The sequence below is a fragment of the Tachypleus tridentatus genome, chromosome 6 (genome assembly GCF_004210375.1).
Source record: "Tachypleus tridentatus isolate NWPU-2018 chromosome 6, ASM421037v1, whole genome shotgun sequence".
Classification (NCBI taxonomy): Eukaryota; Metazoa; Arthropoda; class Merostomata; order Xiphosura; family Limulidae; genus Tachypleus; species Tachypleus tridentatus.
In genome coordinates this window covers 152,770,921-152,783,766 of record NC_134830.1, presented here as the reverse complement: position 1 = coordinate 152,783,766, position 12,846 = coordinate 152,770,921, and the positions used below count along the sequence as shown (strand labels likewise).

At 35.4% G+C, this 12,846-nt stretch overlaps 1 protein-coding gene across 7 annotated transcripts in view; it reads right to left on the bottom strand.

Annotated features, from left to right (window-relative positions):
• LOC143254101 (uncharacterized) overlaps window positions 1-12,846 on the bottom strand; it is a 105,135-nt gene that overhangs the window by 2,926 nt on the left and 89,363 nt on the right. For 5 of the 7 annotated variants that reach the window (XM_076508877.1, XM_076508875.1, XM_076508878.1 and 2 more), the window contains 5 exons: window positions 9,615-10,110; window positions 6,717-8,675; window positions 3,200-3,345; window positions 1,669-1,836; window positions 616-737 (listed from right to left, as the gene is read on the bottom strand). In XM_076508877.1, coding sequence (XP_076364992.1) covers window positions 616-737; window positions 1,669-1,836; window positions 3,200-3,345; window positions 6,717-8,675; window positions 9,615-10,110 — 2,891 coding nt within the window. The remainder of the gene's footprint in view (window positions 1-615; window positions 738-1,668; window positions 1,837-3,199; window positions 3,346-6,716; window positions 8,676-9,614; window positions 10,111-12,846) is intronic. The other 2 variants (XM_076508879.1, XM_076508881.1) reach the window with 2 other exon arrangements.

Here is a 12,846-nt window from a genome sequence, read left to right as displayed (position 1 = left end):
ATGTTCTAACATCAGATTGGAACTTCTAGGTAACTGGCTTCTTGTCTAGAAACAGATATAGGAGCAGTTCTTGGTGGGGTTCTTCCAAACTGAATCCGTTTTTTTTTCAGTTTTTATCGGATGTTTGAATCACCCTAGTGAAGGGGCCTTCAATATCTCGGTATTGCATGGGGGTCTCAGAAAGCCTAAATCCTTCCTTGTACGCATGCGTTACTGGATGTTAAGAACCACTTGTCTTCAAAACGTGCTTTCTGTTAGACATCTTTTACTCATCCCATATCATTATTAGTAACTGCGTAAACAGTCATTCTTGTGTTTCTGAGTCTCCATCGTTCTATATAGTATATTCGTATAAATATAATTGTAAATAAATATAACTTAAAACTTAATCAAAACCAGTTCTAATAAGCCTAAAATGTTACTGGAATTTAGTCACTCAAATCCTAAATATAGTTGTTCACCTTTTTGATACTAGATGTCGCTTTTACCCTAACTTTTTAATATATGTGTTTTATTTTTCTAATAGCTGGTTTCAATTTTCCATTTACATGTAATGAGCGTAACTTTGCTGTGAATATGAAATACGTTGAAGTTTTAGAACACGTAGTTTAATACCTGTCTGTATTATTTTGCGATTTTGGAAGAGGAGGATTTGTCGTTGTAGATGGCGTGCTTTTCTGTACAAGGTGGCGCTTCCATTCCGGTATTATGTTTCTTCTTCTTTCCTCTGCAGACCTCTGTACAGAAATACACACATTGTATGGCGTTTGTCAGAGATTTAGAGATGATATGAAATATTTATGTTACAGATTAATTATAGTTGTTTAAATTATCGTTCAATTATTTGATCTGGTAAGAGTCTTTCTAACTAGGTTTGTAATATTCGAGAAATTACCCCAAAGTTTAAGCATTTTCGAGGAGTTCTTTGTTTTGACGAATACGTCCGAGGTTTTTATGAAATATTTTAGGGACCGTTAGCTTTATTTTAAAAATAATAGTTTTTATTGAATATGCTAATCTTTAAATCAGTTAACATTATTAAGTACTGCCTATCTTGCTATGCCTTCCTAAAAATAAACTCGTGATACATTTCAATATTCACCAACAGAAGTCAGTGACGATAACTGTTTAAGAATTTTCGAGCAAACCTAAAAAAGCATTTACCTGCACATAGCAATTCCCAGTTTTCAACTGATTAACTAGAAAGAAGGTAGACAACTAATCAACCGCCAACACTTGACCACTGCTGCAAACTACAAATATTTGAATTCATAGTTCGGGCACTCGAGCTACTTACACTATTCGGTTTGTTTGTTTTTTAAATTTCGCGCAAAGCTACACGAGTGCTATCTGCGCTAGCCGTCCCTTATTTAGTAGTGTAAGACTAGAGGGTAGGAAGCTAGTCATCACCACCCACCGCCAGCTCTTGGGCTACTCCTTTACCCACGAATAGTGGGATTGACCGTTACATTATAATGCCCCTATGGCTGAAATGGCAAGCATGTTTGGTACTACCGGGATTCGAACCCGCGACCCTCAGATTACGAGTCGAACGTTTAAACCCACCTGGCCATGCCGGGCCCAACACTATTCGGATGACTTACGAAAATATTCAACAAATCTAATGATATCGTTCTGGGTTTAAATATGGTAAACTTTTTAACTAACCTGTCTTTCTTCTTCGGCTGCATTGCGGGCCTTTTCAGCGGCTTTTTTGGCCAGAACTTGTCGTTTCCATGGAGGTATGACACAGCCATTAGCATCCTTTTCTGGAATTGTGCTAATAAAATTTTCTGCAGTGTATAATTTTAGTATTTCTTCTGCTCTCCTCCTTTCCTAAAAAAAAAAAAAAAATGGTATTCAGACTTTTAAAATACTGACTCAGACTTAAAATACTGACTGTCATTGTATTTTTGTTTAGGAAATTATTTCTGTTGTAACGTTGGTTGGTGATGAGAAAATTTAAAAGCGCTTCTTAAATAACGAAGCTGCTGAACCCCTTGAGAGAGTCGAGCCCCAAATTTTATAGTTATATTGACATCTGATTTGCCTGCTGAACCATTGGAAGGAGAAGCGTTAATAATAAAAAAATAAATAAATAGCTCCAGTTCGTTTTAGATAAACTCCCTCTGTCGAAATAAATAGTAAGCGCTTGACAAAGGGTTTTTATTACAAAAAAATGTAATATTAAACATTATTTCCGATTACTTGTTTAGCAATGTCTTTAATTTCTTTCTTTAAAAACAATTATGTATATTGACAAATTTTGGCTTTTTTTCACAGTTGGATATCGCACTAATAATGACTGCATCATTCAATCGAGTAACAAAATGTTTTTCAAAGTTAAACATAAATAGTACTTGATAATAAGAAGTGACATCTAGTTTTAGAATAAGAAGTAAAAAAACCATAAGAAATGCCTTTTGCTTATTATTTAATAGCAAAGAAAACCAGCGGAATATATTTCGCTTCCTATACAGAGACGGTGGGACTATATGCTCCAGTAATTTCCTGGTTGTAGGAATGAAGATTGAAATCGTTATCAAACTAACAAAACTAGAAAAATGTTTCAAACAAAAGCTTTTAGGATCCCTTTGTTCCACATCCATGATTTCCTTAGTTTGGAAAGTTGGTAAATGTTCCGATAATGCTAGGTAAACAGGCTGTTTAGTGTAGATGGCGAGCCATTTAACCACCCGATTTACTTGTCTTAGGCCTAACAGTAGTTTAAACCTTTAACTTATAATTACGACGTATATTCGATAAACAGATAAAAAAAATTAACACTGTAACTCGCGTACGTTTATTTGTGGTTTAGTTTAGTTGGGACTTAACTTTATCGCACCTAATACAACCAATAAATAAACTAGTAATGCTGTTCTAGCCCCTTTTAAAAACCTTCGATAACTTGTAAAATGTCATTCTATAAGCCTGTCTCCTGACGTATTTTACAATCGCTGAAACGAAGTGCACGCATTTTCAGGACAAAGAAAACTGAGTATTATCACAAGAGATTAATTACATTCTCGTTCGAGAGAGCGTCACAGTCTTCGCATAAGAATAATATTTACAATGGTATTGTTTTAAAGGTGCAATGAACATAGATATTAACTGTTATCATACATATTTATCTCTCGTTGTATCTATTCAAAGATAAATATAACAGTTTATATGCTACCCATAAAATCATTACAACTACCTCTTCCATCTCCATTCGCTTACGCTCTTCTTTTAGTCTTCTCACTCCTTCAACGCCCCCTTGCGTTTGTTTCAGCTCTGCAATTATGTCGTTTTTCTTCTCACTTATCGGTTCGTTCAACTTCAATAGAATGCCATGGGCACGATCTACCGAAACGAAATAAAAACGTTTCGAACAATTATAGATTATTCATTAAATCGGCGATTTCGTGATCAGATGGGCGTAATTGTTAAAAACAATAATATATGTTTTTACCTATAATTAATGTTTAGATGTTTGACTGAACCCAGAGATAAATAACAAAGCTTGTGTACCTAGTGAATAAGGTTTTTCGCCGAACCCGCTTCATTGAAAAAAATCCAATCCAGAAAATAAAAACTAACCAAGGAAATAGATATATAACCAAGGAAATAGAGTATAACCTTCGACAATTTAACACATAACCCAGAAAACAGATATATAACCCTTGACAATTTAATACATAACCAAAGAAATAGATACATAACCCTTGACATTTAATACATAACCAAAGAAATAGATACATAACCCTTGACATTTAATACACAACCGAAAAATAGATATATAATCCTTGACAATTTAATATAACTTTGCGAATAAAATATAACCTTTGACAAATGAATACATAACTATGGAAATACGATATAACCCTCGACAGTTAAAGAAATACGAAACAGTGGTTTATTCGTGTCTGCGTAAAAATTTAAAAAATATATACCAGAATGATATAAAAAATGGGCAGTCGGAAACGATAGTGTTATTTTTCCCATATATTCGGTATATAGCCTTTGCCCCTCAGTGTTGTTTGTTGTAAAGAACGAAACTACGCGATAAGCTATCTGTAATCTGCCAATTGTGGGCATCGATACCAGGTTTTTACCGTTATGTCGCTCAGCCATCAAAGTAATAGAAAATTAAACATAAAAATAATGTGCCCCAAAATGTACGACAAAGATGTTACACCCATACCGGTTTCTAGACCCTACTTCTTTGGATGGAAAACGGAAGTAAATATGACAGAGATTTTATACCCCTACCGGTTTCTAGCCCACACTTATTTTGATCAAAGTGTGAGTAAATGTGACACAGGTCGTATACCCCTATCGGTTTCTAACCCATATTTATTTGGATCAAAGTGTGAGTAAATGTGACACAGGTCGTATACCCCTACCGGTTTCTAACCCATATTTATTTGGATCAAAGTGTGAGTAAATGTGACACAGGTCGTATACCGCTATCGGTTTATATGCCCCTACTTCACTAGATATCTCTTAAAACAAGAGTTATTTTACAGTTCTCAACTTGTAATTCTTTTCTTGTTTGTGTTTTTTAATTCTATTTATTTATATCCATTTAATGATCGGATCTTTTATGTACCAGTCTGAACCAAAAGTTGTAGTTAGCCTAAAGTTTCGCTTGAATTAAATACGTCTATGTGTAAAGCGATGGGACAAAGAACTATTTCATGTAGTTTCGATACACACCTAGTAGTTGTTGTCTGTGAATAACGGTTAGTTGCTAAAATCAGTGAAATACTAATTATTAGTAGAATGTATCACAACATTCACTAAATATATTGAACTGAATTGTTCAATATAATATAACGCCTATTGAAGGACGATAATGTGACCTTTATATTGTTCCATTATACCACAAAATGTATATAATATACTCACTAAAATATAATAACATCAGTTGACATAATAAATATAGTAAAATGAATTAAACAAAAGAAAAATGTTGTTGTCGTTTTTATAGTTTCGCGCAAAGCTAAACGAGGGCTATCTGCGCTGACTGTCCCTAACTTAGCAGTCTAAGACTAGAGGGAAGACAGCTAGTCATCACCACCCACCGCCAACACTTGAGATACTCTTTTACTAACGAATAGTGGGATTGAGCATCACATTGTAACACCCCCACGGCTGAAAGGGCGAGCATGTTTGGTGCGACGAGGATTTGAACCCGCGACCCTCAGGTTACGAGTCGATCGTCCTAACTACCTGGCCATGCTGGGCCACAAAAGAAAGAGCTGTGTTTAAAGTAACTTAAGATGACTTACGTGAAATAATTATAACAGAAATAAACGTAAATTTCGTGTAAAGGTAATAATGTCTCAGAATATTTCATGAATTTAATACGAATATTTAGTTTTCGTATTTATGTGTATTGTAATACCTTAATAAATCACTTTTGAGGTCAGTATTTGATGGTTAGGGGGCGCTGGAATCGCAGTATGTGGGTAACGAGTTTAAATCCACTCACTGCTTTGTTTTCGCACTTCCATCCGTGGGAGTGTTGTAATTTGATGGTCAATCCAACTTTTTGATTAATGGTTGCCTTCTGGTGACTCGGCGATAAATCTCAAGGAATATGACGCTAAAATTCGTGTTTCGATAACCGCGGCGAGAAGGTAGTCCATTGTGCAGCTTTGTGCTCAATAACAAACAAAACTCAAAAGTTGACGGTGGGCGATGTTTAACAGTTGTCTTTTCTCTAGTCTATTACTTTTAAATTGAGGACGGCTAGTGCAGATGACTCTCGAGTAGCTTTGTCCGAAACTTAACAGAAAAACAAAACAAACATTACTTTTGATGGTCACGTGCTTTCCTTTAAAGTTATTTCTGTATCACGTTTTACTCACACATTTAGTACATTTAAATTTTTATTACTTTAAACAGCTGGTCGACTAAATAACTCACAATAAGTAATTGGTAGCATAAATGATGTGTGTTATTTAAATTCCTCCATTAAATATAGGTTTACTGTATTAGGAAGAGAAATTGTGAAGCACTATATATACAATATACACTCCACCGCAATATCAAAGCCTAGTGTTAGTCTTTGGTTCTGTTTGATGAAAAGAAACTGCAGTTTCTGACGTCTCCACGACCCGGCATGGCCAGGTGGTTAGGGAGCTAGACTCGTAATCTGAGGGTCGCCGGTTCGAATCCCTATCACACCAAACACGGCTTTCAGCCGTGGGGGCGTTATAACGTGACGGTCAATCCCACTATTCGTTGGTAAAATAGTAGCCCAAGAGTTGGCGGTGGGCGGTAATGACTAGCTGCCTTTCCTCTAGTCTTACACTGCTATATTAGGGACGGCTAGCGCAGACAGCCCTCTTGTAGCTTTGCGCGAAATTCAAACACAAAACAAATCTGACCTCTCCTGATTATCTTTCAAGCCCATAGGGGGATCGAAAGGTTTTAAATCATAATTACTGCCAATCATATATAAAGATGTTTACCCTGTAAAAGTTTCGATGAAATTAATTACAAAGCTTTCATAGACAATTTAATATATTTCTACTGAAATGATGCTATTATTCGACAGATATTGTTAACTTAAGAACAATACATTAATAAACAAAGTGTCTGTCGAATCCGTGAATTGAAAACAAAAATGATACACTTAAAAGGCAGTATTAAAACTGAACAAAAAACAAAGATGGTACACTTAAAAGGCAGTAATGGAACTGAACAATTACTTTTGAACTTACCGTGGAGAGACGTTCTTTCCGTCTTCTTCAAATTCACAGATTGTAGTTGTTCGTCAGAGAGGGAAAATGGAGTTTTGTGGGCAGACTGGTTATACGAAACGGTGGCACCATCAGAAATTGCTCCAGAACTTCCTACTGAAGGCTCGTTTGAGACAATGTTTTTGTCTTGACTTTTCAAGACCACAGAGTTTTCCACAGCCTTTCCTTCGATGTTTTCATCTCTTAAACCCGTTTTTTCTGTTCGATAAGTGGGGGGATTATTGAGAAATTTGATTGAACTTCCATTCAGTCTTTGGTTAATGTTTTTGTCATTTACATTTGACGATGGAAATTTTTTACCAACCTTCTTTAAAAATTCGGATGGTTTGAGGTTGGTGTCCAAACCAACGGGAAAGTTGATCTGCGCTGGATTGAAGGCCTTTGTCACGTGCCTTTTTGGTTTGAGTAAAACTTGGTCACTAGGACTTTTCTCAGATTTTCCACCATTCGTTATTTTATTGAATAGAACCTTTTCAGTATCTCCTGGAATATCTGAAGCTTGCGGTTGCACTTGGATATTGTGATATTTCTGTGTATCTTCAAAAGAGTTTAATTGCTTTATCTGTCCTACCAAAGTAGAATCGTTGTTGATATCCTCATGTGGTTTCATTGAAAATATTTCATTTTTGGTCATTTCGTAAGTATTTAAAGGAGGCGGCGGCGGTGGAGGAGGCACCGCCAACGAGGTATTTTCTGTTAAACTGTTTTTAACATTTTTTTCATTACTCATCTTGATGTCAGACTCAATTTTGGTACTAACAATAGCTTTATGGGTTTCAAGATTTTTCATACCATTCAGGTTTGTTTTGCTAATTTCCTCAAAAATATTTCTTATCTGACCAACAGTTTCTTTGGGCAGTAATGAAGACCCTGTATCCGTCACAGTCTCAGAAATATTTCCCATGTTGGTACCTGAAGACTCTTTTGAGATGGTTTTTGGAACTTCTTTTATATTAATGCCCACAAAACGTTTAGGATTTGTGCTTGATACTTCATTGGTGTTAGTGTCAGTAGCACTTTTTATATTAGTGCTGGTAACTTTTGCTATATCAGAGTTTGAAGCAACTTTGTTATTAGCTTTTAAAGCTTCCTTAATGTCAGTGTTACCAACTTCTTTAATTTTAGTGTCTGAAACTTTATCGTTATTAATTTCTATATTTTCTTTCCTACTGTTGCTTGGAGCTTCCTTGACACTAGTGTCCATAATATGTTTTACATTAGTGTTTGTAATTTCTTTGACATTAGTGCCCGTTACACTTTTTACATTGGTGCGTGAAACTTCCTTCACATTGGTGTCGGTAACGCTTTTTAGATTAGTGTTTGTGACTCCTTTAACAACAGTACCTGTAGCACTTTTTAGATTAGTGCTTGGGACTTCTTTTACTTCAGCGTCTATAACACTTTTCACATTAGTACATCTAACTCCTTTGACATTGGTGTCCATAACATCTTTTGGATCAGTGTTTGAAACTCCCTTGAGAATAGAGTCTTGAATTTCTTCTGGCTCAACCTTCTCTTTTGAAGTAATGTGCGAAACCTTCTTTTGCAAGGTTCTATTACCTTCATCTATCAAATCTATATCTTCATTGCTTGAGGTGCTTGTTGATCTAGAGAAATCCAAAGAATCCACCAAATCGCAGAGTTCATTAAGTTCGGGAGGGTATTCCATCATGTCTTCCCCCGTGGGACCCCCATCCTCTGCCTCCTGCTCTATTCCCTCGTCTGTGCTTGTACTACAGGCTTCCATTGAATATTGTGATTGGACGCTAGTATTTACAAGCGAGTTTTTTTTACTTCTTTTACCTATATCATCATTGTTCTCTGGTTTGTTGTAAATGATTTTGTCATTATAATCTGGAACGGGATCGGAAGATCTTCTACTGTCTCCAGAAGTTTTTCGATGGATTTCAGCTTCCACTGCTAGAAAAATAACAAACCAGTTTATAGCTACGATCATGGATACTTTAATAGCATTACTGCCAAGTAATAAAACTTAAGAGTCGAAAAGAAGGAAAGATGAAAATGAAATCACAACTTTCTGGATAAACTGAGATTCCTGGTCTTTGGAACAAGATAAAACCACGTGCGAAGGGAAGGTAACCTCAGTCAAAGTGTTATCTTAAAAATCGTAATCATAAGGTATGTTTCAATCTTATCTTGTGGTTACGATATCTTTGAGAAAAAACAAACACTACAAACTGAATAGCATTCCTGTTTGTAGGGTGGATATGTTGTCAAGGTTTTCAGTGAAACTAAGCTTAAGTACGAACCTCATTAAATGTCATTGCTGTTCCTTGTACCAGTATTCACGTTAATTTCTGTTGTGGCAAAATCAGATTAGACAATGAATGATAAATGACAGACATTCGACTAGGTGGTTAAGTGGTAGTAAACAAAGGTCAGTTACCAAACGTGGATTTTGTTATCCACTCCTGGAAGTTTGGAGACAACGATTTAAGTTAATATTCGCCAGACTTTCAACCCGTCTAAGAATAACCATTTTGTGTACGAACTTCCAAAGAAATAGACCTACTGGTGCTGTATGGAGAAGGGGCGCATCCTTTAAATTCGGTCACTGCTTATTATTCAAATACCTGCATAAATGTACTCTGTTTCTAATGGATTAAGAACAGCTAAAACGTCGTACGTGTATTTATATTTCACAACACCAATAGACCAGGTCCCTTTCTATGATCCGCACTTGTTTACGGTTAGTGACGAGGTGTAACCTGTTCTTCAAACCACAATTCTGTGACAAATGATGGATTCAAGAACAGTCTAAACATTGAGATTTAAGTTTGAAAATTAATCGAAAGAAAGGTTACAATCAAAAAGAGAACTAGAAATATACACACTTACCAAATTTTGTTGTGATACTGGCGGCAGACTTAGGTTGTGACACTGATGTGTCTGTGCTCGCTGATTGATTCTTGCTGTCGATATTATTTTCAAACAGTGTTTTCACCCGGTCGTTAGAGGTCATTGTAGGCTGGTGTAAGAAAAACGGTTCTTTATTGCCTGGTATAGAACTTGGAGGAAAAGGAGATTTGTAACCGTCCATACGGTTACTAACTGAACTTGCATCGCTTGACTGTCTATAGTGTTTGTTGTCAACTTGTGGTTCATCGTTAACCGCTGAAACAGCTTGACAATGACTGCATTTATGCTGACAGTTGTGATGTAATCCGAAGGAGGTACTCACACGTTTGGAAGCGACTGATTGGCTAGTTGATCCCCGAGGGACCGCCCCTGTAAAAGATGTCTGACTCGTGGACCTTACGTCAGATGTATAATCGTCGGACCAGCTGAAACTTTCGTCAGATGGTGAGGAAGGACAGGAACATCCATCGGAACCCTGTTTAAAAAACAAACAGGCTCTAAGTTTCTTTCACGTGTCATTAAAAAGATATATTTCCTTTTAGATAAGAAACTCTTCAAAGTAGCAACAACAACAAAGATCTTTTCTGAAGGGCATTCAACCGTAAGAAATTTAATTCTGGATGGAAGGTTTGGGATGATAAGTGTGTTTAAGCGTGTATGTGTATATAAAACATGAAATCCGTGTACATACACACTTACACTGGAGTCAAAATATAAGACCCATAGGATTTTAAGCTTCGACAAAAAAGCCAGGTGTAATATTTTCGACAGAAAAGTTTCAAATCAAGTCAATTTCTACAAAGATTTGTCCCAATAGTTCTTCAAAGAATGAGCATAATCTTATCGGGTCTCATATTGTTTAATTGTTAATATCAGTCATGGTTTATTTTATTAGGCCTTACATTGTCTAACTGGTAATATTGATGATGGTTTCATTAAACCTTATATTGTCTAACTGGTAATATTAATTACAATTTTATTAAGCCTTATATTATCTAACTGGTAATATTAATCACAGTTTCATTAAGCCTTATATTGTCTAATTGGTAATATTAATTACAGTTTTTTTAGGCCTTATATTGTCTAACTGGTAATATTAATCACAGTTTCATTAAGCCTTATATTGTCTAACTGGTAATATTAATTACGGCCGAGGGTTCTCGATTGTCCCGGAACATGGCGCAAGTCATTTGATAACTTTTAAATTCTTGTGTTCAACTTATTTAAACAGATAATACTGTTGTCTTTCAGAACCTCATAAAAATGTCGGAATTTTATTCTAAAAGTCAGTTAATTTGTACTGTTCCTCAACGTCTTAAGATGATTTAATATAAATTAATATTACAAACTTTATAAGGATTTGTTAACATTAGAAGCCACATACCTTATCTGATACTTGGTTTGAATTTTATCGCGAAATTAACACAAAGAGTAAAGAAAAACAGAACTGGTAAACTTATATATTCTCCCATAATGTAAAGACATTTTGTTATTGTCAATGTGACGTTATTTAAACCACAGATGACTCCTATCATGTGTTTTTTTGTTTATAATTGAACATAAAGCTACATAATGGGTTATGTGTGCTGTGCCCACCACGGGTATCGAAACGCGATTTTAACGGTGTGAGTCAGCAGACAATCCGCTGTGTCACTGGGGGACCTATCATGTGCTACACAAAACCATAGGCGTGTTTCACAGTAAGAGGTCATCTAAAGGCACCCGTTTAATAACATTATCTTAACCTTATGGTTGATCTATCTGTTGAAGATGTTTTTGTTCCCTATACCATGTAGTAATCTTATCCTTTTGGTGGATTATCCTACAGTTCACTTTAAGTAATGTAGTAATCTTACTCTTTCGGTGGATTATCCTACAGTTTACTGTATGTAATGTAGTTATCTTACTCTTTTGGTAGATTATCCTACAGTGTACTGTATGTAATGTAGTAATCTTACTTTTTTGGAGGATTATCCTACAGTGTACTGTATGTAATGTAGTAATCTTACTCTTTTTGTGGATTATCCTACAGTTTACTGTATGTAATGTCGTAATCTTACTCTTTTGGTTGGTTACTATGTGGTTTACGTATTCAAGTGTTATTTATGGAAGCTTTATCGTGTGTTTTTTTCAAATAACCCTACATAATGTAGTAATTTTAACCTTCTGGTGCTGAAAAATAGTAATATATAAGTTTAAAGATTTAGAAAAGGTTTTTGAAAGTCCACAATAGTGTTATAAAAACTCCAGCTATTTCTAAAACTATTTTCTTCCTCATTAGGACTTTCTAGTGGGGAAGAAGTTACTCCTTATCCTTCCAGTTACTAACCTGTAGTGTTATAAAAACTCCAGCTATTTCTAAAACTATTTTCTTCCTCATTAGGACTTTCTAGTGGGGAAGAAGTTACTCCTTATCCTTCCAGTTACTAACCTGTAGTGTTATAAAAACTCCAGCTATTTCTAAAACTATTTTCTTCCTCATTAGGACTTTCTAGTGGGGAAGAAGTTACTCCTTATTCTTCCAGTTACTAACCTGTAGTGTTATAAAACTCCAGCTATTTCTAAAACTATTTTCTTCCTCATTAGGACTTTCTAGTGGGAAGAAGTTACTCCTTATCCTTCCAGTTACTAACCTGTAGTGTTATAAAAACTCCAGCTATTTCTAAAACTATTTTCTTCCTCATTAGGACTTTCTAGTGGGGAAGAAGTTACTCCTTATTCTTCCAGTTACTAACCTGTAGTGTTATAAAAACTCCAGCTATTTCTAAAACTATTTTCTTCCTCATTAGGACTTTCTAGTGGGGAAGAAGTTACTCCTTATCCTTCCAGTTACTAACCTGTAGTGTTATAAAAACTCCAGCTATTTCTAAAACTATTTTCTTCCTCATTAGGACTTTCTAGTGGGGAAGAAGTTACTCCTTATTCTTCCAGTTACTAACCTGTAGTGTTATAAAACTCCAGCTATTTCTAAAACTATTTTCTTCCTCATTAGGACTTTCTAGTGGGGAAGAAGTTACTCCTTATCCTTCCAGTTACTAACCTGTAGTGTTATAAAAACTCCAGCTATTTTTAAAACTATTTTCATCCTCATTAGGACTTTCTAGTGGGGAAGAAGTTATTCCTTATCCTTCCAGTTACTAACCTGTTTTTATATCGGTTTCTGTCTGTCATGTCAATACACCTTATCATATAAAATAATATTTTTCGTTTT